The sequence below is a fragment of the Sphaerodactylus townsendi genome, linkage group LG04 (genome assembly GCF_021028975.2).
Source record: "Sphaerodactylus townsendi isolate TG3544 linkage group LG04, MPM_Stown_v2.3, whole genome shotgun sequence".
NCBI lineage: Eukaryota > Metazoa > Chordata > Lepidosauria > Squamata > Sphaerodactylidae > Sphaerodactylus > Sphaerodactylus townsendi.
Genome location: NC_059428.1, coordinates 39,994,446 through 40,019,251, shown reverse-complemented (window position 1 = coordinate 40,019,251; position 24,806 = coordinate 39,994,446). Strand labels below are relative to the sequence as shown.

General features: G+C 43.3%; 1 protein-coding gene across 1 annotated transcript; it reads right to left on the bottom strand.

Annotated features, from left to right (window-relative positions):
* Positions 1-1,521: 1,521 nt before the first annotated feature.
* On the bottom strand, positions 1,522-24,806 carry CCDC80 (coiled-coil domain containing 80). The gene is made up of 8 exons (XM_048493950.1): positions 24,249-24,806; positions 21,918-23,791; positions 12,807-12,963; positions 10,131-10,267; positions 8,746-8,894; positions 4,992-5,095; positions 3,791-3,871; positions 1,522-3,593 (listed from the first exon to the last, which is right to left on the bottom strand). The coding sequence occupies exons 2-8, from the start codon at positions 23,778-23,780 to the stop codon at positions 3,247-3,249; spliced, it is 2,838 nt and encodes a 945-aa protein (XP_048349907.1). The 5' UTR covers positions 23,781-23,791; positions 24,249-24,806; the 3' UTR covers positions 1,522-3,246.

Genomic DNA, 24,806 nt, shown 5'->3' with positions numbered 1-24,806 from the left:
AGAACTAAAATTAAATTCATCGCTGAAGCAGGAAACTATATTTCCTATGGCTCACGGGCGTACGACACTTGGAAGATCCTTGGAAGGCAGCTCACATTACTTTCTCTTTCCCATGGGGGTTGTGACCACAAGGAACAATTTTGTGCAAAACATCTAGCCTTCTCAGGTACCAGATAAGAACTAGCTGCAATTGAGTTTGCATGCAATGGCAATTCTGGGTTCTTTTCACATCTGTTTTAAAATTCTATCTTAACCAATAATTACAGCTGCAGAAGGTTGCCCAATATGTTTCTCTTAGATTTTGCTAAGTATCTTGGTGAACATTCATTGGATACCTTATGGTATTACTCTGGTGGGTATGCAAAAATACTTTCATATTCAGAATGGGTACTCCATGTAGTTGGTTCACAGATGTTTCCAAGAATGATATCTGTTCAAGAACTTAGCCTTGAGTCAAAGGATCATAGCTATTCATATTTTTAAGGTTTATTCAGTTCAATGAGATTAACAGCGAATGCAGCTATTCCTGTCAGTGAGCTCCCAACAATAACTGGGCTTCTGCATTCTGAAAGAGCTGCAGTTTCCAGGCTACCTTCAAGGGCAGCCCAGCAAAGAGTGCATTGTGGTAATCCAACCATGAAGCTGGGTGGATAAAAATAATAAAAAGTTTAAAAATGAAAAAAATGGATTAAAAAGATTAAATTGGTTTTTAAAATTTAAATTGGATTTTTTAAAATGAAATGCTTTCTTGGGGAAAAATCTATCTAAAAGAGTTTTCTATTTAAGATGTATAGTAGTCCAAAAGGTATTCATAATGAAATAAGGATTAGTTTTTAATTATGTAGCATGAGGCTGCATATTCATGCAGGTTTTAATTTTTTTGGTAAATTAATTCCATGGATCCATTCTATCTAGAACAGGGGTAGGGAACCTGCGGCTCTCCAGATGTTCAGGAACTACAATTCCCATCAGCCTCTGTCAGCATGGCCAATTGGCCATGCTGGCAGAAACTATGGATGGGAATTGTAGACTTATCCTGAACATCTGAGTAATCGGATTCTACCCCCCGAAATCTAGAAAGAATATTATCACAGATGTCGTTTTGCATTTCTCAAAACTGTAGGGATAACATGCTGCTTCTTTACCGCAAAAAATGTTATAAAATAAACCTACAGAATTGAGAAAAATATTTTAGCCCCATTGTTGCTTTGCAAATCTGTGTACACAGAATCAATCCCAGGCTAGAGCTGGTGAACCAAATGTACCCCTGGTGAGTAGAAAGAAGAGAGCCGAAGTTTACCCCATCACCTATAGATCCTACCAAAGGGAGCTCCGAGAGTCAGTAGTAGGAAAGAGAGGACAAAGCAGCCTTGCTTGAAGGAAAAATAGGCAGGAAACCTCTTGAGCAGAACACTCAACAAGTCTGGGATCTTAGTGTTCAGAGCCTGAGGTTCATCATATTCCAAGAAGCTGGTATCTGTTTCCCAACAACATTTCATTTTGATATAAAGGTTGTAGAGCTTCATGAATTATCAATTTTATTTATTAAAATACTTCTATAACATTCTTCGCTCAAACAAACCCAAGGTGGCTTACAAAACAGAATTTTAAAAAGCCCAGTTAAAACTCTACAAGTATAAATGTTGACCGTCTAAAATCAATAAATTTGTTACCATAAGGCCACAGCAGCCAATTAATTTAAATTACAAGCTGTCCCCTGTGCCAAAAGGTTGTTTGTCAGTCCAGGTGGGCCCTTGAGTTCTCACAGAATTACAACTGAGCTTAAGGTTACAAAATTAGTTTCCCTAAAGGAAATGGTAGCTCTGGAAGGCAAGCTCTATATCTTTACTGAGCTGCCTCTCCTCCCTAAATGCTGCCTTCCCCAAGAACCACTTCCAAATCTGTAGGAATTCCCCAAGCTGGAGTTGGCAGCTCTACATGAGACTATATCATGGACTTCCACCAGAGGCACATTTTTCTCTGATTTCCAAGGCAGTGGAAGATCTGGTAGAACGGGCCATTTCTTCTAGAATTAAGAAGATGGCTAGATAAACCATGCTCTAAACCCTTAACGAAAGTATTGTTCTAATGGGTCTCGCTTTCCAGGGGTGTGATGAGTGAAGATCAAGAAGAGAGCTGTGGACTACTGGATGGGTATTTTCCTGAATTGGAGGGCTCAAGTTCAACTTCTTCCCTTAGTGGACAAAAAACCAGGTTAAAAAAGGGCAAAGCTATGCATGATGCAGGGCTGAACTGTTGCAAAAGACAAATGGTAAAACTGGACAAAACTCCCTCCTTGGCATGATGAGTGTAAGGAGAAATTTTGTAGAAGGTGATTTTTAGGGATTCTGCTCCAAGGCACTTTAGTGGATCGGATAATGTAGCTGGGGTATGGATGAGCCCTTCTGTTCTCACTAATCTATATTTGTTTTTAAAACATTTTAAAATGTATTTCTCATCTCCCTTAATGTCTCTCTTAAGATATTCACTAAGTAGGACAGAAAGATGTTTGGTGATCTAGGAAATTCCTATTAGCCGCAGCTATTTAGTCCCAGAGACAGGACCTTCCCTGAGCTGAATGCTCTCCTCCCAATAAAGAGTGGGAAAAAAATCTGCAAAGGAAGAGCCCACAGCAACATAATGCAATGCTTGCACTAAGAATCTTGTCCAATATTTTTCCAAGCTTTTAGCAGTTTCACCTTTTTATACTGCAAACTGATAGGTTAATCCAGCAGACTATGAAGCTGGTTTATTATAAAAGTCCTTTCAGACAAATCCTGTAGCATCCATAGGATCTGTTCCATAATAGTTCATCAAAAATAAAGCAAAATTGTAACATACTCTGCTGTTCCTTTTCAGCAAAAAATTCATACTTTCCAATAAATATTTTTCTCCCTTGGAAGAGAAAAAGTGGTGCACGTTTACTGTACAGTTTGTACCCTGCCTACAGTACAATGTCCACGGCTAAAGTGGGCCGGGGTGATATAAACATACATAGCACCAAGTCATACCCTCAAATTACAAGGGCTTCAAAATATAGAGGAGTCCATAGGCATCCTGGTTTTGACTTATTCACTTCATGGCCATAATGTTATAGAGAAGGCCAAAGTCCAATACTCATGTAGTCTTTGATGATCAAGAAGAAAGTCATTTAGGCTGCTGTGAAAGGATCTGCATATATGGTCCCTTGTGATTTGAACAGTTATTATGATGCAAGCAGGATGTGGTCAAAGGTTAAACTTGTTTTCAGTAGGGGTACCCATGATGATAACCTTCATGGTGATGATAGTCATCTTGGTAACCTTCTTGGTACCCTTGGTGATAACCGTGGTATCCATACCCCGCATATTCATCTTCTGGGCATCGCATCCCAAGTGACTGCTGAATGGCCATCTCCTGTCGTCGAAGCTGCATAGAGTCAATCAGATCATAAACAATCACCATGGACCACATTGGGGAAGGGTACCAGGATTTGACATTTCCGTCTTTTCCAACCAAAAGCATGGAGAAATATTCAGGGCTGATCTGGAAATAATTGCGGATGTCTTTCACCAAATGAGCAGGGAGATCTTCTCTACTCACACTAGAGCTCCCTGGGAAATGAAAGAATCAGAAATAATGTCAGCATTAGATATATAATACAAATGCCATGTTCCATGACTTCCTAATCACAAGGCTAGTTCACATAATGTAGTCCCTACATGTGAACAACAGTGGAATTATTCTCAATGTAGTAACTCCCTCCTATGAAAAACTAAGTGACAGCTAAAACCTGGAAAAACATTCTCACCATTAATGGGATACAGTTCCAGCATTCCACCAACATCATCTCCGAGGCCTAACAGCTTGAGGATAGTGATGTGACGCAGACCTGTAGAGGAATAAGGGAGTTAAACAGAATGATGCAAGACTTTTCAAGGTCAGTAACAAGTAAAATTGCTGGAATACAAACAATAAATAAATGTTCAAATACTCCCTCCCTCCCCATTCTTTAGGAGAGAGATTTCATCAGATTGCAATCCTAGAATGTAGGTGAAAAATGTACCATTGAGTTAGCTGCATGGCAAGTCTGGAGATAGTTATCTTGCAATGAATGAAAATTGAACTTGTAGAAATTTACATCTTGATTCAGGTTATTCACAAAAATCTGAGAGGAATATCGACAGTTATGCCTTAGCAACCTGCTGGTAACCCAGATCTAGGAAGCTAAGTAGGGTCAGCCCTGGTTAGCACTTGGATAAGAAACCATCATGGAAATCCAAGATTGCTATGCAGAGGCAGGAAATGACAAACAACTTGTTTGTTCTTTATCTTGAAAATCCTATAGGGTCACCATAAACTAGCTGTGACTTGATAGTATTTTCCACCATATTCCTTAGTGATATGAATGACCAATGTAATGAAATGCTGAAAGCCAGTAAAGGAACTTTATAGCTAGATGCCTTTTAAAAATTATTTAAAATATCTACCATCTTTTCCAAGGCTTCTGTTAGCTCACAGTAATAGAATAGAAGTCCTTCATAAATTAAAATTCTATTCACTGCTTCCACCAAAATATGTCACCAGAGACATGTCCCTTCAGCATACCTTATAATGGAAGTCCTCAGGGTTTACATCTGGAGAATAATGAAAAGCAGCTCTGAAAGCTCCCAGACCTCACCCCCACTAAAAGTTGTCATAAGTAGCACAGGGAATAGCAACTGACATGAGAATAAGACACAGTCCCACACAAAATGGAGTTTTCCCAGATACTTTCAGTCTCCATCCCAGTCAAAGTTAACTTAGTTATTAATGTGTAGACTATAATGTGTGACAGTTCTCATACAATGCTCAAATACATATCCCATGAGTTGAATGCGATTGCATTAGTAATGCAAACTAAAGATACAGTTATGTATAGTCTGGTGGTCAGATCTGGCCCTCATAGTGAAGAATTTTGTTGAAGTGCAGCTGATAGCCGAAATGTAAGGGGATGGTGTTCTATTCCTTACCAAAATTGCAAGCTTGTCCCACAAGGGCAGAAAGTTGCTGTGAATAAGCCCAGTCTTCATCACTGGGAGTAGATATCACCAGAAGCCTCCTCCTCCATCGGAATCTGCATTAAAAAAAAGGACATGAAAAATGTAATTAAGACCCATGTACAAAACACTGTGATTTAGATCACACAACCCATTTCTGAAATGGAACTTGCACTTCCACTAATATAGGAAGGGCACAATTTCCACCAATCTGTCCTCCCACTGCAGCTCTCAGTTTACTTGCTATACTGTTCATGGGATTCACCTGATCTGAAGGGCACACCTCAGCATATCTGTTTACTAATTGCTCTGAACCTTCTCTTTTCCTTTTGTAATGAGGGACCTCTCCTTTCATCAGTGAGACGCTGAGGGCTGATTCAGACTTAATGGTGTAGATATGTTTATGCCTTGCCCACTGATTCAGACTTAATGGTGTAGATATGTTTATGCCTTGCCCACTGATCGTATCTCAGTGAAAACTGCTGGTTGTAAATAAGACTGTACAGACATGGAAATATACACAAGGGCTCACAGAGGCTGGTAGTACACATTATGCTCAGCATGGGTTTGTAATAGTGGGTGAGGGGCATTGTGGACTGATGCTGAGTGGGGTTGGGAAAGAAGTGGGAATGTCCATTTCTCTCTTGTTCCACTGTCAAACCTGATAGTTCATTTGCTTGTTTATTACAAAACTCAAAGCCCAGACATTTAAATCCTGGGAACAGAGTTTGTGGTCCATGGCAAGTTCCGGCAACACTAGCGCCCATGCTAACTTCATTGTGGCCTTTTAATGGAGACAAATTAAATGGAGTCAAATTAAAGTCCTGCCTGTACAGGAGTTGGGAAGATTCTCAGCATTGTTTAGTTGTTCCCTTTGCTGAGGCCTCAATGTACAAATTAAGAACAATCAACATCATTTCTCTGAATGCTTCACCCAGAAAAGCAATGGCTGACAAATTATGCTGCTTCCTGCTGTTTCATTCAAGGGGCGAGGTAATTATAGCAAACAAATTAGTGCTGCCAACATTCAGAAACCAGGGAGGTCTTTCTATTAAATAAAATCCATTGATGCCCATTTTGCATGGGGGTGGGGAATCATGTCTGGGGACATTTCCATTTACAGATATTCTCTCTGTGTAGTTCCACCCTTCTGTCTTTTATTTCAGCTATTAGAGATATCTAAAGGCAAACAAAATCACATGGTTTCCCCGTTCCTCTGCAAGGATACAGACTTTTCATTGTCTTGGAAATATACATGTTTCTTAATCATAGCTGTTCTGAGTGATCTAAGGAGAGCCAGCATGGTGTAGTGTTTAAAAGTGGTGGACTCTGATCTGGAGAACTTGGTTTGATTCCCCACTTCTCCACATGAAGCCTGCTGGGTTGCCTTGGGCTAGTAACAGTTCCCTCAGAACTCTATCAGCCCACACAGAGGGAGGCAATGCCAAGTCACCTCTGAACATCCCTTGCCTTGAAAACTCTATGGGGGTCACCATAAATTCAGCTGTGACTTGACAACACACACAACATAAAAACAATCTAATGCCAGAAAAGGACAAAAACTGTCCTGGAAATTTAAAGACATTCTAGTTCATAAAGGTCACTTAGAATTTACAGGCATTGTTCTTGGTTGCACCAGATCCATCTTTCTTGGTATCTATATAAAGATGCCTTACTTAATATGCACAAAAAGTCTAAAAATTGAACAGAATATTCTTCACTTTAAGGATGGTCCAGCATTTACCATTTTACAAGAATAGATTGTCTCAGTTAAAACAATAGTAGCTGCTTCTGGGTTGAGTCACCAAGGCCGTTTCCTCGCGATGGCTTCCATAAAACAGAGCCTGGGGGTGAGTAGCTTGCCGCCTCAGGTCGCCATTAGCACAGAGCAGCTGCCATAGCAGCAGCGGCGTGGCTGCTTACCTGACTTCGCCTCCTCCACCCAGGGCAGTGTCAGGCCGCTTCTAAACAACAACCCTTTAAAGGGGTTGTTGTTGGGGAAGAAGCGTCTTCCGGCCGGCCCGGTCTTGCGGCTTAGCCAAGGCCGCCCGGAAAGGCGTTAAACATGTCCTCCGTCCAACTCACGATGTCGCAAATGCGCAAATTCGTTGCCTGCTGGCCGTCGCAGCCCGCCCACACTGTCCTCCGACCTCCAGGAGTCAGAGGGGCAGCGTGGGCGGGGGGCTTAGACAGCTCAGCAGGCGACGCACGAGGACATCGTGGAGTCCGGATCGGAGGAAGCCGGGAAGAGAGCGGCTCGTCGCGAGACGCCTCTCCTGCGGCAACCTCAAAGCAGCCCTACTCAGCATGCGGCTTTAACGTCTGGCGAACTTATTCACTTACGCCCGCCAGAACTCTTGCCGGCGTGGGGGCGCGAGGTGGCCGTGTGGAAACGGCCCAAGAAATTTTACTGTTTAATCTAAGCAGCTTCTTGTTGCTTCCGCGAACTGTTTTGTTAAAGTTCTCAGCACCACAATCATTTTAATGGCAATACATCCTAACAATTAACTGGTTCAAAAATGAATTCATTTTATTCAATATTTTATCATCCAATCTAGTTCCGCTAAGCAGTAGATGAAGAGATAAAACATTACTTTGATCATCATTAGCCTGCATGAACAAGATTGGCTGATTAAAAGTTTATTCATGACAAAGGTTATCTTAACATACGATGCTAACATGTTGGTGTGAGAGAAGGCAAGTCTAACACTCTTCTCCCAGGCGTCTAAGCTTGTTTGCACATGGAGTTTCAATTTGGACAATTATTCAGTCATCTGTAGTCTGACATTTCTCAGTATGAGATGCTCTTCTGTTCTGCTTTCGCACCCAATCTAGGGCCAACCTTCAGTTCTACACATAGCATGGAAAAATCCAACTGTGCAGGTATGTACACACAGTCTTCTGCTATGTACTTATCTGTATTGGGAAATTAATCCACTGCTGGCATTGGGAACAAAACAACACACAGTGCAATCCTGAGTGAGTGAGAGACAAAAAGACTCTGGATGAGACATGACCCCTGCACCAGTGTAGATGCCATTCTCTCAGCCCCATCTACCACACAAGGTGTATGTTGTGGGTAGAAGTGAAGGAGTTTGTAAGCCACTTAGAGACTCCTCATGTTTGAGAAAAGCAGGGTACAAATCCAAACACTTCTTCTTCAACACATTGTCAGTGGCATCCATACTGGTGCAGAGGCACTTATGCCAGTACTGGAGAGCTGCATGGTCACATAAAGCCAGGGCACCAATGCAGCCGCAGCACCAGTGCTCTTCCAGCCCCTTGCTGCAATTGGAGAAACTTACCTGTTTTCTTGCTCCCCGCACCTCCTCAATCCAATTTGGAGGGAGAGGGGCTGTGCTGTGTCTGGACGCTGCCCATCTACCCCCTCTTCAGGAATGGGCTGCCCATCTCAGATACTTTGCAAACATACAGCCATGAAAATTTCCTGATTTAGGTTACAATAAATGGGAGATTTAAGGGACTGCTAGAATGGAACGTGAGCCCCCACCCTCCCAAAAGCTATTCAATCTCTGGACATATGCAGGGTGCGTTTCTTTTACTATTGAGTTTTCTACAGTCTACTTGTACCTACTTGGGAATGAAAAACAGGGTTTTGTGTTGAGCAGTTGCCCAGAGTAAATCTGACCTCAGCAAGGATGACATTTACATAATTAGAGAAATGAATAGGAACCCTGTCCAAAGGCTCAAGAGTTTCAGAATATACCTGGACAAAAAGTTCTCCAGAGATTGTTTCTTGTCTTCTTTGCAGACGATGCCGTCACGTTTCTGCTTTTCCATATCTTTGATACGTGATTGGAAAGTGTCAATCAAATCAAACACTGACTTCATTCCTATGGGCACTTCATAGTATTGCTGCAGTAGGAAAGAATAAGAATGAGTTGAATCACAAATTCCTTGGCATCTGTGTTTCAGTTTCAATTTAATCATAAATAGCAACTTGTACTGGTAGATTAGTATTGCTATACTATAGGCACTTCCACCAATAATTCTTTGTAAGTACAGATTCTGTGATAGTTCAGGCAGACACAAAAGTTACAAAGAACACTGGGCTTTTGCCAAAAATAGAAGCCATGTATTGAGGCATTCCTCCTTTCCATAATGGCTAGCACAATTCACACCTTCATGTTGTTACATTGCATTCCTGCTTTTTGGCCACCCCATGGCCACCTACATTCTTAATAAAATTTAACACACCATTAAAAGATTAATGACTTCCAGAATAGCATGGGGTAAAGTTCCTCTATTGCTGCTGCTGGTGAAAAGTGGTGTCAAGTCACAGCTGACTTATGGCGACCCCATAGGGTTTTCAAGGCAAAAATGTTTGGAAGTGGTTTGCCTTTGCAGGGCTGAGAGAGTTCTGAGAGAACTGTGACTGGCCCAAGGTGACCCAGCAGGCTTCCTGTGGAGGAGTGGGGATTCAAACTTGGTTCTCCATATTAACATCGATCCCTCTTAACCACTATACTACATTGACTCTCCCACTACTGTTTCATTGCTTTAATTGTAAGCTACCTTGAGCAGGTCTCCAAAGAGGAAGCACAGAAATATCCTAAATAAATAAAAGTGTGAGAGGTGGGGTCTGCAGTGGAACTCTGGAATAGGTAGAAATTACCTTCTCCCCCTTCCATAAGTGGGAGCGCCACTCACAAGAGGAAAATGTATTTAGGATTCAAATCTTAAAAATGCATGAACTACTGCAACAAAAAAACAAAAAGCTGATTTAACAGAAACTCTGGAAGGAGTTTTATTATAACAGGAACGGGATGTCTGAATGCAGATTCATGTTCCTAAAGATGAGAGAATGCCTTCAGCCTTTCCGTAGGGTCCTTCTGGGGTGTAAGTGAAATGGCGACTAATATGTGCCGTCTTTAAACAGAGCTGCAGCACTTAATATTTGAAACCACAGGATTGGTGTCCAAAGGCCAACAGCTTCAACGCCACTTGCTTTTTCAATTACTAGCACAATTTTTGTTATACTCAGCCCTGACCTGTTCCTACTGCCTGTCCTACATCTGGCATTCCTATCCTTCTGTCCCCGCACAGCATTGTTCATTACTCCAGTGTGTTTGTTAATTCAAATCTCCTTACCTTAGCCCTCATGTCTGTGTCAGTCAGAACCATGAAGAAGTCATTGTATGTCATTCCATATTCTCTTCTCAGCTCATTGATAAGATGCTGGTCCACGAGGTCTTCATCCTCTATCACCTTCATAGGCTTCTCATTGTCTTCAAGCAAAAAACATGAAAAACAAGATTGAAAACAGAATAGTTTCATAAACAGACATCTGAGAGCTATTCTTATGAACTTGAAGTCCAGATGGAAGTAATGAAGATTCTGCTGAATCAAGACCATTTCTGGTTCTTTTTCAGAGCGGATTAAATCAGTGGTGGGATCCAAAAATTTTAATAACAGGTTCCGATGGTGGTGAGATTCAAACAATGGTGCTGCCGCACACACGCACCTCCAGTCCCTATTGGGCAGGGAGGTTGCTTTAGTAACCCCTTCTTGGCATTCAGAAAAAATCAGTAACCACTTCTAGAGAAGTGGTGAGAACTGGTTGGATCCCACCTCTGGATTATATGCACTATACAGAATTTCAGCATGAAGCACTGAAGCATCACAGCATCGATTCCACAGTGAATTTTTCAAAACCAGAAAAAACTACAAAATAGCGCCCAAAATGGACAAATGGGGATCAAAAACATTTTGCAAATGCTCTGCAAACGTCTTTGGGGACTCGTGCAGAATAGGCCAGATAATGCAGCATTTAAATAGGCATAAAACTAATGAGGGATATGTAATTCTGGGTCTCTCACTCTGTCTTTCTGGCTGATTTAGTTTCAGTGGTTAGAATGATACTTCCCAGCTTCCATCGCATTAAAAGCCAAACCATCCATATTAATGTACTAATTAATAGTCAAATTAAAGCTAATAACAGCAATTCAAAAAGCGGTGGTATTTTAAAACACGTAACAGAGGTCAGTGTGAAAACAAGATGCTAAATTCTATGATATATTAAACATCGGCTGTTCTCTATTTACTTTTGGTATTTATACACTTTAAAATAATTGGAATCATGTATGTGTTTATGCTTCCACTACACTGTGCTTCACTGAAGCACTTACCCATGAATGAGCTCTTGGGGAACTGTTTATTTTAATAAAGAATTCTCATTACTCAGTCCCAAGCATTCTCATACCAATTTTAAAAAGAACCACGATGATATAGCAAGTTCCAAAGTAACATTCATAAAGGACTTCAAAGGAAAAAAACAAATATTAGAAAACTCATCTGTTTCAGAAAGGCTATATCAGCCTGGTTTCATCTCCCTATATTAGGGACCCCCATTGTGGTGTTGTTGGTGCCATGATACCTGCCAACATCTTTTCTGGAACATACCAAGTGTTTTTAGGAAATGGGTGGGGCCTAGTAGGGTTTTTGCTCAACAAAGCACCTGACTGACTATTGGAGATTTCATTGGCAGTGCAGGTTTTGTAAAAATGTTGCTTTGGCAAAAGCTGCCACCATAGCACAAGGACTTTCACTGTGTGACTGAAGTTAAACTGTGGCAATCATTTTGTTACTGCACCCACCATTCTGTATCAGAATTCCTAATGTGCCTGCAAATTCAAAAAGGTTGGGGATGCCTACCCGACATCAATATAAAATTTTTCAGCATGGCAAAATCTGTGGATACTTAAATTAAGAGACTGGAATCACAGAGAAGGAAGATCTACAAATCTAACCCACCCACCCCCCCACATTGGAGATTTAAACCCTCCAAAACTCTGCACCTGTAGAGTTAAGAAATGAATGTTCTCAGTGGTCACTGCTAGGCAACCACAATAGTATTGCCACCTTGTCAAGTCTTGTTTCTGTCAATAAAGGCTGGGGCCAAGGGCCTGTTTGGCTTTTGAAGACAGACTCATTGGGACCAGGTCTGGCAGTAACTACTGGCAATTTGCTATTGCTCAACTTGTGTGACTCACACAGGCTTAGTTTTAAAAAATCTACCTTTCTGTCCATTATAAAATAGGGTAAAATTCTTGCTGGGTCTATAGCCTTTACCAGTTAGCAACTTCAGAGACAACAGTGATCTGTAGGTTGCATTCTCCTGAATATGAATAAAGACAGCAAAGTGGGGTGGGGGACAGATTGATGATAGCCCAAGAGGCTTCTAGAGAATCTAGAGTGTGGATTAGTGGTTAGAATGTTGGACTAAGATATGGGAGCCCCAAATTCAGATTCCCGCCCTGTCATGGAATCTCACTGGGTGGCCTCGGGTCTGACAAATACTCTCCACCTAACCTACTGCACAGGGTTGTTGCGATGATAAAATTATTTAAGATAAACTAGTCCTGTTTTTGAGTGTTTGCAATTTATTGCCTGCAGTCCAATGTCATATAAGCATAATCAGTTACACAAAGATCTGGAGATAGGAGGAGTTTCTAGCCCTGAACCCTATGAACTTTAACCCCCAATGTGACCGAGTCACACTTCTCTGCTTTCTGTAATTCCAGCAGCTTGATAAACAAACATAGGCATACTCCATAAATTTGACCGTGCTGCCTTGGAAAGTAATCTGAAGAAATACCAGAGCCAGCTATGCAAATATCAAAAGGAGGGGTGGGTGGGAAATGAAGCATGTTACTACAACAAAGGACCTCTCAAGTTTTAACCCAAGTTGTGTCGCTCCCTTTCCCAAAAAGGAAAGGGGAGAAAAGGAAAGGAAAGGCTTTTTAAAAAAAACACCCCAAAATTAACCTAGCTGGAAGTGGTCAATCTTCATGCGGCTGTTGTTCATGGTGCCAAAGATGGTGATGACTGAGATTTTTCTGGTTGCCATTTTGCAAAAACTCTCCAGGTATTCATCCCTTTGTTGAACGTACATGTTGTTGTCAGCCTTGGGTGTTGTGATCAGCTAGTAGATAAGAAGAGAACAAAATGTTAGTCATTAAACTATTAGTATTAAATGTAATCCACAAATCTGACTCACAGGTCTTTTACAGGATTAATACATGAAGCCCTTGGGTCCATGATACATCAGTCATTGAAATCGGCATCTCCCGATGCATTTCACAGCGTTGCTTCATATCATTTGGGAGACATACAGCTCCAGGCTCAGACTAACCACACTCCTGAATCTGGACGCAAGCCTCTTTCTAATACTATCCTCAAGGGATGCCAGCCTCCAGGTGAGACCTGGGGATCCCCTAGAATTACATCTCCAGACTACAGAGATCAGTTCCCCTGGGTGGGGGGGGATGGATTCTAGGGACAGAGGACACTATGGCATTGTACTCCACTGAGGTACTGTCCCCCTTCTCTTTCCCAGGCTCTACACCCAAATCTCTAAGAGTTCCTCAACCTGGATTTGGCAACCCTACCCTCTATCCCCTGCCTGTAGCTGGAAAGGCCCTAGCAACCCTACTGTCATGATAAGGAAACTGACAATGTAAAAGTCTGGTTCAGAACTTCCTAGATCAGGAATGTGGACAATAAAACGTTCATTGATTTTACCAGTACATGTGTATTGTATATTGATAGCAATTCTATCCTGCCTGATTCCCAAAGAGTTCAGGGCAGGATTTGTTACAACTGTCTTCTAACCAGAACTTAGAAGTATGATCACATTCATTCCAGTCTTATACCACCTACAGTGGCAGCCTGTTTTCTTCCTGACCAAATTAAAATTCTTACCTATAAATCACTATATGATCTGCCTCCCATGTGCCTAAGGGACCGTCTCTATGAGCCTGTGAACATACTTAGAACTTTCCAGGGATTTTTCCTGGGTAATCCATCCCTGAAATCCATTAAATATACCACAGGCCACGCACATTCCACTTCAGTTGTAATACATGCTTTCTGGAACAGCCTCCTGGAGAAAGTTAGAAGGATTTTTGTTTCTGTATAGAAGATGCAGATGCCTTGTAAACATTTCTTCAAAGAGTGAAGTGTTTTTGAACTGAACAGAAGCAATGTTTATGATTTTTTTTAAAGCACAGATGGACCTAAGACCATTTTTTTGGTCTTTTTGTATTTAATGTTTTAATATGTTTCTGAAGAGCAGTTTACACTTTCATTTTTAAGTTGCTTGAACCACTTTTTGAGGATGGAAAAGGCAGGGTATAAATAGCTTAATGAATAGCTAATAATTTAGCTATTACAATATCCAGTTTATCTAGATTCAGCTCTGATGGTTATGGTTTATTTAAAGGTTATTTCAGGATACATGGGATCTGAACATAAATTTACATATCTAAATATACCAATGCTTTTAATCCAATAAGAATGAAACCATTATTCCAAAATAAAACACTGCCATTTTAAAATTAAGCACAGCTTTTTTTAAAAAAAACCACAAGGGTGCAATTTTAGTATATATTACATACGAAGCCTACACAAGTTCTGAGTGTGAACAGAAGGCTACGTGTGAGCTACAGACTGTATTTGACCACCACAAACAAAAACAGGGTAATAATCTAAAACAGGCTGGCTGAAAGCAAAACCACAAGCAAAAGCAGCAGGTGGCAGGTTGAAGTCAGATTTAGAGCTGTTATCTGAATTAAATTAACCACCCTCTGTATTGGACCCTTCTCTTGAACCATTAACAACTGTTTGATCTGCAGATATTTTCCAATGATAAACATCTCCACATCAGAAAAAGTTTAGAAAACACATCTGATTCCTGAAAAAAATCACATGCCATTAAAGGCACATGAGTAATTTTTTTTCTGTGTCATGCTGGCAAATTTTTTCTTTGGATTGGTCAAAGTGTCACCAGAATGAGACTCCTTCCACTGACTATTAAGACTTCAAATTTAAATTAAAGCCAGAATCTCAAAGGTTGCCTCTGGTGTACGGAGGCATGGAAACATGTTGGTGAAGCATCATGATAAACAAAACTATCCATACAGTCATGAATGTAGATGGGTTTAGACAGGGGATCTATCAGTAAATAATATGGCTATCAACTAGATTTCTAAAAGAGGAGTTTTCATTTTTACATGAAAGGTAGCTCCTAGAGCTGAAAGGCACATGAGATATGACAAGCTAAGCTTGTCTAAGTCTGGTTTGTCCTCTTTTGGAAGACCCCCAGGAAACCTTAGGTATTCTTGGTGGGCAGTAGAATGAATAATCTAAATGGTGTTTCTACCACCCTGCACAGTGCTGATATTCAGAGGGTTGCTGCCTAAACTTCATGGAAATCATGGCTGATAGTTATTTCTTCTCTGAATGTGTCTAATTCATGAAATGTTCTAATCAAATATCTTTTAAAAGATCAATAGGACAGCATATATCATTGAACTTACAGGTTCCCAAAGCATGTTTTAGAGGATCAGAATCAGATGCATTTCCTCTACCACCCCTCTCACATATATCATAGCTTTCTTTTCAATTTCCTGTTTTGTGCTAATTTGCTGTGGTTTGCTGTAGCACAAAGGCTGTAGCACCTGGGGGTCGGGACCTCTTTGGGGGACAAATGTCCCTTTCACAGGGGTCGCCTAAGACTCTCTGCATCAGTGTTCTCCATCTGTAAAATGGATAAATGTTAGGGTTGGGGGTCACCACAATATGAGGAGCTGTATTAAAGGGTCGCGGCATTAGGAAGATTGAGAACCACTGTGTAGCATCTCCACCAGAATACTTTGGTCAGTGTTTTCCCTCCAAAACCAGAATGTGAAAACATCTCTAAATCAGGATTTCTAATTCTGGTTTGGAGGAAAAGCCCTAATCACAATTTGCACATCACTTCTAAAAAAATTGTAAGTAACATAGGTAGCATAGGTAGATTTGCTGGATAATCTATTCCTCTCCCCCAGCCCCCTCGGAGATTCTGAGCACTTAGTACTACTCAATGCCCTCACTATGGCAAATGATAGAAACAGAAAATTTGAAAGAAAGTCACATGTGAGTAAGACAAGAAGAAGGCGGGAGATTGTGAGACCAGAATTTAATATTAGCATTCAAACTGCTGGTGAGCCCTGGACATCTTCTGGAATTACAACTGACCTACAGAGGTCAGTTCTCCTAAAGAAAATGTCTGCATAGGGTGAACTCTATGCCTGGCAGGGTCTGGTAACCAGCAGGAGGGCTGTGGGTGGGAATATGAGGTGACTTTGATGACTGTGTCACATCATTTCTGCTAAAAAAATTGTAACCGAGGTAGGTGTAGGATTTGCTGGATAATTTATCCCACCCCACTCACCCACCACCAGAGATTCTTAGCACTACACTATGCCACTTAGGATTTCTTATCAGAAGTGATATGATGCCACAGACTGCCTATTTTTATTTTCTTCCTGCTGCTACTGGATGGTGGGCAACCGGGTGGGGGCCAGGGGATCTCTTCTTCTGACTGGGAGCTTTATAATCTTGATGGCACTGTACTCCACTGACGCCAAACCCTACCTTCTGCAGGCTTCACCTCCACATCTCTAGTAATTTCCCAAGCCAAAGTTGGCAAACTTTGGTCATTTCCAGTCCCTCAGACTTCATAATGTTCCGTTATCATGGCCCCAACCTGCCCGTCATAATCTTTCACGATGCACTTTTGCCCTTATTTTACCCACTAATTTTATACATACACCTGTACTCGTGTGTTCAATCAGCAATTTGTGTCTTTCTCGTTGCACAGGACGAAGAGAAAGTTGTGTCTGATCCAGGCTACTATCCTACAACAAGAAATCATCCCAAGATTTCCCCTTCCCCTCACTCAGTTATAGTATTCAAAGATCCAAGCAAGTTCCCTGAGAGTTGAGCAGAGTGAAGAAAGGAAGAAGGAAAATCATGCTGAAAAATTGCAAAGGAATTCTTTCCCAATGAATATAGGCCATGCATTATATTGTATGGCATCCTAGTCTTTGTCCCTTATGAAGAGGTAAACATTAATTCTGCACTTTAGAAGTATAATAGCTATGTTTTTCCCTACAACTCTGTGTGAGAAACCCCCCCCCCACTGCAAAGTGGAACTGAATTGTTGCAACATGCCTTCAAGATAAATTCCATCTGCCAACAAAAACATCTGAACATATTGCTTCATGTTCTCTGAAAAATCATTTTCAAGAAGAACTTGCTAATACATGCAGTTAATCTTCACAGATGAAGTGCCAGATCGTGCTTTTAAACATCACAAGCTCACCGCAATTCGAGGCTATTATGCTTAACTGAAAAGTGATTCCATACACTTATCAATGGTATTAAAAGGCACATGTTTGCAAACACATATGTTCATGCCAAGGAACAATGCCAAAAATAGTTGGCTTGGTTCCAAAATCCAGAAATCATCAACACTGCTGTGAAACAGATGTTGACCTGAAGAGCATGCTAGAGGTTAGAATATACATGAAAAACCGTGACAAGACAACCATGAACTCTAATTTGCTGAACATGCAAAATACTCATTTAAATGTCTTCAATTTCCTGCCCTGGGTTATTGAGTTACCGATTCTGCCATGTACGCGTCCCTAGTGATTAAGAAAAATGATGGTTTTCTGGGAACTTATGCAAATGACTTCTTCACAGAAGGCATCACATTATTAAGCACACGCCTTTTGGCATACACAGGGACCAATCTAAAAGTCATAAATGTATCCAAGCTGAACAATATTCTAAGCTCCCCACATTACCTACCCCTCTTTTGCCAGCAAGCACACATAGTCGGAGACAGTGTTTCTTTGTACTACTCATGTGGAAAAAAATAGCTCATGTGAACCTCAAACATGTTGTGTTTTGTTAATGTAATATACCTGACACCTGGGAACATCTTCTGTTTAGGATTACAACCTGGAGGTCCCCCAAAATTGTAACTGATCGCCACCCTACAGAGATCAATTTATCAGGAGGAAGTGACAGCTTCAGAGGGTGGGATCTTATGACATCACATTCCCACTGAGCTCCCTCCCCTCTCCAAACACCTCCTCCCCCGGCATCACCTCCCTATCTCCAGGCATTTTGAAAGCTGGAGGTGACAACCCAATCCCTGTTGCCAAGGATCATGGATAGAAACCACAGAGTAGGAGGGAATACGGTGAGGAGAGAAATAAGGCAAAATCACCACTACCTTGATTGGCCCTGAAAGTCAATTTCCAGTGGTTTGCCAACTCGAGGTTAAGAAATTGCTGTAAATTTGGGCCCAGAGCCTAGGAAATGTGGGGTGTGGGGAGGGACCTCAACAGGGTATAATGCCATAGAGCAGTGGTTCTCAACCTGGGGGTCGGGACCACTGGCGGACTTGCCTAGGGACAAGGGGTACCCCTTGTCCCCGGGCGCATCCATTGCAGTCACGTGGGGGGCGCCAAAACATCCCCTCACGCAGACTGATTTTGGAAGCCCAAGCAAGCCCAGCATTCAGGAAGCGGCTGCTGAAAAAATTAAGGAAGCCTGACATAGCCCCGCCCACTCGCTACGGTGGCCCTGAGTGTCCAGAGGGCGGGGGAGAAATACCATTGTGCCTCCAGGAGGAGGACTGGAGAGCTCTGCCTCCCCTCCCTCTCGCCCAGAGTGCAGTGCCTTATTCTCCAGTAAGTCCTTGATGTTGCTCTCAAGCCTTCTCCCCAGCAGACGGGCGCCAACCAGCACAGGAGAAGTCCATAGGCTGGCTAGGAAGGCAATCCCTGCCCCACAAGGTGTTTGCTGTGGGGAGAGGAAGGGAGGGCGCGTTTGTGAACTGTTTGGAGACTCCTTAAAGGTAATGTGCAAATCCAAACTGCACTTCTATCCATAAAATCTTGTTTGCAATAGTGAATGGCCTTGATTGGGTGTGTGTGGGGGCTGGGGATGGGTAGCCTGGCTTCTTAACTTTTGCTGTGGGGCTGAGATGTAATCTGCAGAGTGAGTTTGATGCCCCACTTTCTCTGCCCCACAAGGTGCTTGCTGTGGGGAGAGGAAAGGGAGGGGGTGTTTGTTAGCTGTTTGGAGACTCCTTATAGGCAATGTATGAATCCAAACTGTTCTTCTATTCCTAAAATTTTGTTTGCAATTGTGAATAGCCTTAATATTAGAGGGGGGGGGGGATGGAGCGCCTGGCTTCTTAACTTTTGCTGTGGGGCTGGGCTGTAATCTGCAGAGTGAGTTTGATGCCCCACTTTGTCTGCCCCACAAGGGAGAGGAAAGGGGGGTGTTTGTTAGCTGTTTGGAGACTCCTTGTAGGCAATGTATGAATCCAAATTGTTCTTCTATTCCTAAAATCTTGTTTGCAATTGTGAATAGCCTTAATATGGGGGGGGGGGTGGAGCCTGGCTTCTTAAGTTTTGCTGTGGGCTGGGCTGTAATCTGCAGAGTGAGTTTGATGCCCCACTTTCTCTGCCCCACCTGCTACCCTACAAGGGCAGGAAAGAGGGAGAGGAAGAAAGTGGGGAGAGGAAAGGAAGGCATTTGTTAGCTTGCAAACTCCTTTCCCTTCCTTTCTCCACAACAGACACCTTGTAAAGTAGGTGTGGCTGAGAGAGTTCAAAGAGAACTAGTTCAAGGTCACCAATCAGGCTTCATGTGTAGGAGGGGGAAAACAAATCCAGTTCATCAGATAAAGGTCCACCACTCATGTGGAGGAGTAAGGAATCAAACCCAGTTTTCCATATTAGATGCCACCAGGCTGAAAAGGGAACATTAATTCATCTTTGTCGTTAATTTAGCACTAAATTACCTATAACATCAATTATGAGGGTCTCTTATGATTCTTTTGAATGTTTGTTTTAGACAGATTGTTGCCACGGGTGTTGGGAGCAGGTCCTCTCCAGAGCAGTGGCTGGTTGCTTAATTTGGAGGGGACAGGTTGGTCAATAAAGCAAAATAGAAGCTCTGATAGAAAGTCAATTTGTAGTGCAAAAAAATATTTAGGGGAATTGGTCAAACATCCATTTGTTTTCCCCCTTCCTCAGCTGCTTTGGCTTTTGACAAAAGCATGAGGTTCCGATCTTCTGCATCATGTGGTGGTGGAGCCCACTCTTTCTGGCCTTCAAGAGGGGACCTATCTCCATCTAGTCCAGCAATTAGTTTCCAGTATTAGCCAGCCAAATACATCAGACCAACTCCTGAGCAGACCTTGTGAGTTACAGCAGTCCCTATTCTCAGCATACTGTCAAGTGAAAACTCAGAGGCACACTGGCAGAAAAATGATGCCCAGGGCAAGACAAGAGTTTTCCACCCCTGCCCCACCCCTGCCCCATGCCCAGCCAGGCACTGGGGCAAGACCTGGTTTTTCCACCCCCCATCAAGCCCCCCACTTATGGTTTCCCCTGCCAGCTGCTGAGGCCATCCATGCGCCTCAGCAGCATTGGCTGGCCACAGCAGCCTCTGGGGGCTTTGGGGGGGGGCAGGCCGCCCAGTCCCCATGCTTAACTCAGAAGGTCTCTGCATCTTTGCCAGGCCGCCTCTACCTTGGCATGTCGTGGGGAGTTTGCAGGAATGATAAACACTGTTTCTAAAAAATACCCACCCACCCCTTCTACTACAGGTTTGTCTGGTAACAAGAACACTGGAACCTTGACACTTGTTTTAAAATGAGTAGAGTATAGGTAGAGGCACTACTGCAAGGTGGCAGATTTACCCCACATCAGATCCACAAAGATAAATGGGGAAAGCCTGCTATCCAAGGTACTTCAGCCAACTCACAGTTGTCTCTCTGATTTTCTTTCTTTGTTCAAACTGCCTTTGGGGGGAAGGTTCCAACTTCTGATGGGGGCGGTGATTTGTGAGAGATTTACATGCTTAAAAGTTAATTCCCACTTGCACTGGCTTGGAGCTGTTTCTGAGGCTAACAACCTACCTCATAGGGTTGGTGTGAGGACAAAATTAGGAAAGAGAGTTGGTGGGGAGAGCCATGTATGTTTTGCTGGTGGTGGGAGGTGTTTTGTGAGCTGGTACAAAAAAATCATTGTTTGGTCGTTGTGGGGGAGGGTGGTCGTCCATACCTGGGGGGGGGGCACCAAACTCAGATTTTGTCCCCGGGCTCCAGTTTGCCTAGATTCGCCCCTGGTCGGGACCCCTTTGGGGGTTGAACGACCCTTTCACAGGGGTCGCCTGTGAAGACTCTCTGCATCAGTGTTCTCCATCTGTAAAATGGATAAATGTTAAGGTTGGGGGTCACCACAACATGAGGAACTGTATTAAAGGGTCGTGGCATTAGGAAGGTTGAGAACCACTGGCATAGAGGCTACCCTCTGAAGCAACCATTTCCTCCAGGAGAACTGATCTCTGAGATCTGATGATCAGTTATAACTCTGTGAGAACTCCAGGTACCACTTTGAGGTTGGCAACCTTCCTGCAGTGTTCAGTCTGGGATTCGTCTTTCCCCTTCAGCAGTTGAAGAACTGTAAACTGAGGGCTGTTCTGGGTGACTAACATTCCTTGTATTGGCTAGCTGAGTCCTGAGACTTGCCTGGCTTGCAGTGCAATTCTAAACAGAGTCATGCCCTTCCAAGTCCATTCAAATCGAAGGACTTAGAAGTGTGTAACTCTGCTTAGGGCAGCACTCTTTGTGTCCCGTTTTCATTACTTACAGCATAACTGAATCAACCTTTGTGTCCAATTCCACTTTGATCAGAAAACATCAAAATTGTTTCCTATCCACACTCCTGACTTCTGGTTGCCTTTGGCTGCAGATTCTTCCTTGCTTTTCCAACAGAACTTGCTCACTCTGGTGCCATTTATTTCCCCACAGAGGGAAGGACACAATCAGAGCAACCAAGGTACTTTTGTTGCAAAAGTAGGGCAAATGAAGGCTGCAAGAAATTGAGAGGGTTAGAAGGTTTACTATTTTGTCTGGAATCTTTAGGGATGTGTAACATAAAAGTGGGATGGGGGTAGGGTTTCTAAAAAAGCTAACTTGTGGACTGACCTTACACAGTGAATGCTCATGAACACAGTACTTACCAGGAGTCGTCTTTTGCCTTCGAAGAAGTCCAAAAGATTTATTACAGTTTTCCTGGAGGTTTTCTTGAAGGTCTTGGCATTGGGTTTCAGGATCCCTCCATTCTCAGATTTGCTGCCCTTCTTATTCTTCTTGTTGCGCTCTTTCTCTTGTTTATTCTTCTTATCGGCTTTGTCCTTCTTGGCCTGTTTCTCACTTTTCTTGTCAGCTCTTTCTTTCTTCTTTTTTTCAGATTTCTCTAAGCGCTCTTGTTTTTTCAGATCTTTTGCTTTCTTTGGGGGTGTATTTTCCACTGGAACTTCTTCCTCTAAACGGGGAACCGGAGGCAGCCCTGGGTCAAATTTATCTTCATATTCATTGCTCAGAATTTTGTCTTGGGCTTTCTTTTTAGGCGGCTTGCTTTTAGTAAACTTGTGTTGGCCACCCGTGACACTGAGGTCCCTACTGTTATAGTCCTTCCTGTCTGTACGATTGTCTCTGTATCTGCCGGCACTGGACCTTGTGTCAGAGGGGTTCGTTGGAGCCTCTGTGTAGGTGTCATAAAGAGTGGCTTTGCTAGGTCTCCTAGTAGTTGTCGTCTGTTTGTTTGTATGACCATGATGTCTTTCTCTGCGGTTCTCTTTCCATAAAGGGGAGCGGAAATCTTCTGTATCTGTTACCCGGGGGGAGGTTGCCCCAGGTGTGGTGGGAAGCAATGTGTGTGGTTTTGTGGTCCAGGTTCGCTGTGTAGTAGGAAGAGCTGTGGTGGTGAAGGTTGTAAGCCTGCTCGCTGTTGTCGCTATTCTGCTGACTGGTTTTGAGGTTATAGTTGTGGGAGCAGGGGTGGTAGTTCTAGTGGGAGGAGGAGGAGGGGGAGGAGGCACTGTGGTTGTTAAAACTTTCTTCACAGGTTTCAGTTTTGTTGGCTGAAGACTGCTTTTCCTTGGATCTTCTTTCCTTGCTGAAGACTGGGCAAGCCTACTACTTGGTGTTGTTCTTGCACTGCTACCACCATTGTTACCTTCTTCCACCACTTGCCCTTCCACTCCAGCTGCTTTGCATTTCTGGATAAAGCCCTTTTGCCTCATCTTCTCAATTCTCCTGATAGGACTCTGGTCAATGATTTCATATATGGCCTCTAGTCTTACTGGGTAGGGGTACCTTTCCTCTACTTGTAACGTTTTCTTCAGCAGTGCCATGCCAAATTTTCCCTTCTCCAACTTCAGAAAGTTCATGAGCTTAGGAACCAGGCTTGGATCCAGTGGCTGCTCCAGAATTTTCCCTTCAGTGGTTATCTTCCTGACTTTCCCCCCCTCTTCGCCTTCTTCATGAAACAAGATAATCTGCTGGACGTGCCTCTCAGCCAGTTCACAGTAGACATCATTTTTCAAGAGACTCATCATGAGGCGGTAATAGCCATCTGAGGCATGAGGAGCGGAGATGATCCAGACTCTGTTCTTTCCAGCAAAGCTGGCCAGAATATTGGGAGAACTGGACCCAGACGGGAAACGTACCATGCGGGAATGATGCACCGTTGACGTTCCTTCATCCTTAATCATTTCCGGCTGAGGTCTCTGCACCTGCCTTACTCTAGCTCCACTATTCTTCACCTGGGCAGGAGCATCATCTTCTGGGGGAACTGCTTGTGGGACTTTGGACTCCAAAGAGTCTCTTTGGGCAAGGGGACGTTGCTGAAAATTCAAAAGTCTATGAGACACCTTTGTCCTCTTGAGCTGCAAAGCTGGTCTGCTGTTCTCCCTGTAGGTCAGAGGCACTTTCCTGACTCCATGGCTCCTTCTCTCTGCTGGCCTCAAGGGCTTTTGAGAACCACACACTAGCCATACGGCCCACAGCACCATTAAACTCACAGCTGGTGTCCAGTTCATTGTGGGGCTGACTTTGAAAATAAATAAGGAGGGGGAGTGTTAATGACCAGACTGCATATTCATACAGACTTCAGAGGCGCAATGGGCTCATTTCTTTCCCACAGCCCAAGAAATTTTGCTAATCTTATCCAACCCCTTTTAAATTGCTTTTTGGGTTTCTCGGGTCATTTCACCCGATCAGAACCCTCCAGTTGGCCTCACCTTTTTCATTTTTCCTCCACATACACGGTGAAAGCCCCACTGTCAGCGATAAGGGAGGTGAGCTTTGGTTTAGGGTTTGGAATAATGGAAACGAGGACGTGAAAAGATGCCCTTAAATGAAAAAAGAGACTGGGATCTGGGGACCCAGAAAAGCCCATGTAATCGGCAGATGTAACACACACACACACACACACACACACACACACACACACACACACACACACACACACGAGTTGGCCTCAAAAGCAAAGGTGCATTAAAACTTACCCGTACTTCAACTCCTTTTCCAAAAGTGGGGTTTCCTCCCCACAAGAAAAAAAAAGTCTTTCTTTAACGGGAGAGGCTGCCCATGGAGGTCTGCGGCAGGCAGCTGAGCAGTTTTTCGTGGTGCAAACCAAGACTCCAGGGAACGTCCGGTTATGGCTCCCCTCTTTCGCCCTCCTGCTACTTTCTCACCCCAAGCCGGGCGCAGCGCAAGGGGATTCCCTAAGGGCTCTCTCTGCCCCTCTCCATCTATCCGCTGTGCTGCCTTTTCTCAGGCGCAGCCACGCCGGGACGCACCTCGCTCCAGTCTAAGCGGCTGCTGCTGCTGCTGCTGCTGGCTGGCTGGCTGCCGCCCTGCGCTTGCTGCTTCTGGGTCCCTTTGCAAGTCCCCCGATCCGCCCGGGCGGAGTGGAGCGCCTTTGTCTCCAGAGAGCCAAAGCATCGAGGCCGATATGTTTCCCAGGCAGGATTCAAGCACACAAGCTGTCAGGCGGAGGAGAGGGCTCCTCCTCACCTCGCATTCCCTTTCTGGGCTTCTCTCCCTCCCTGCCCTTCTTTTCC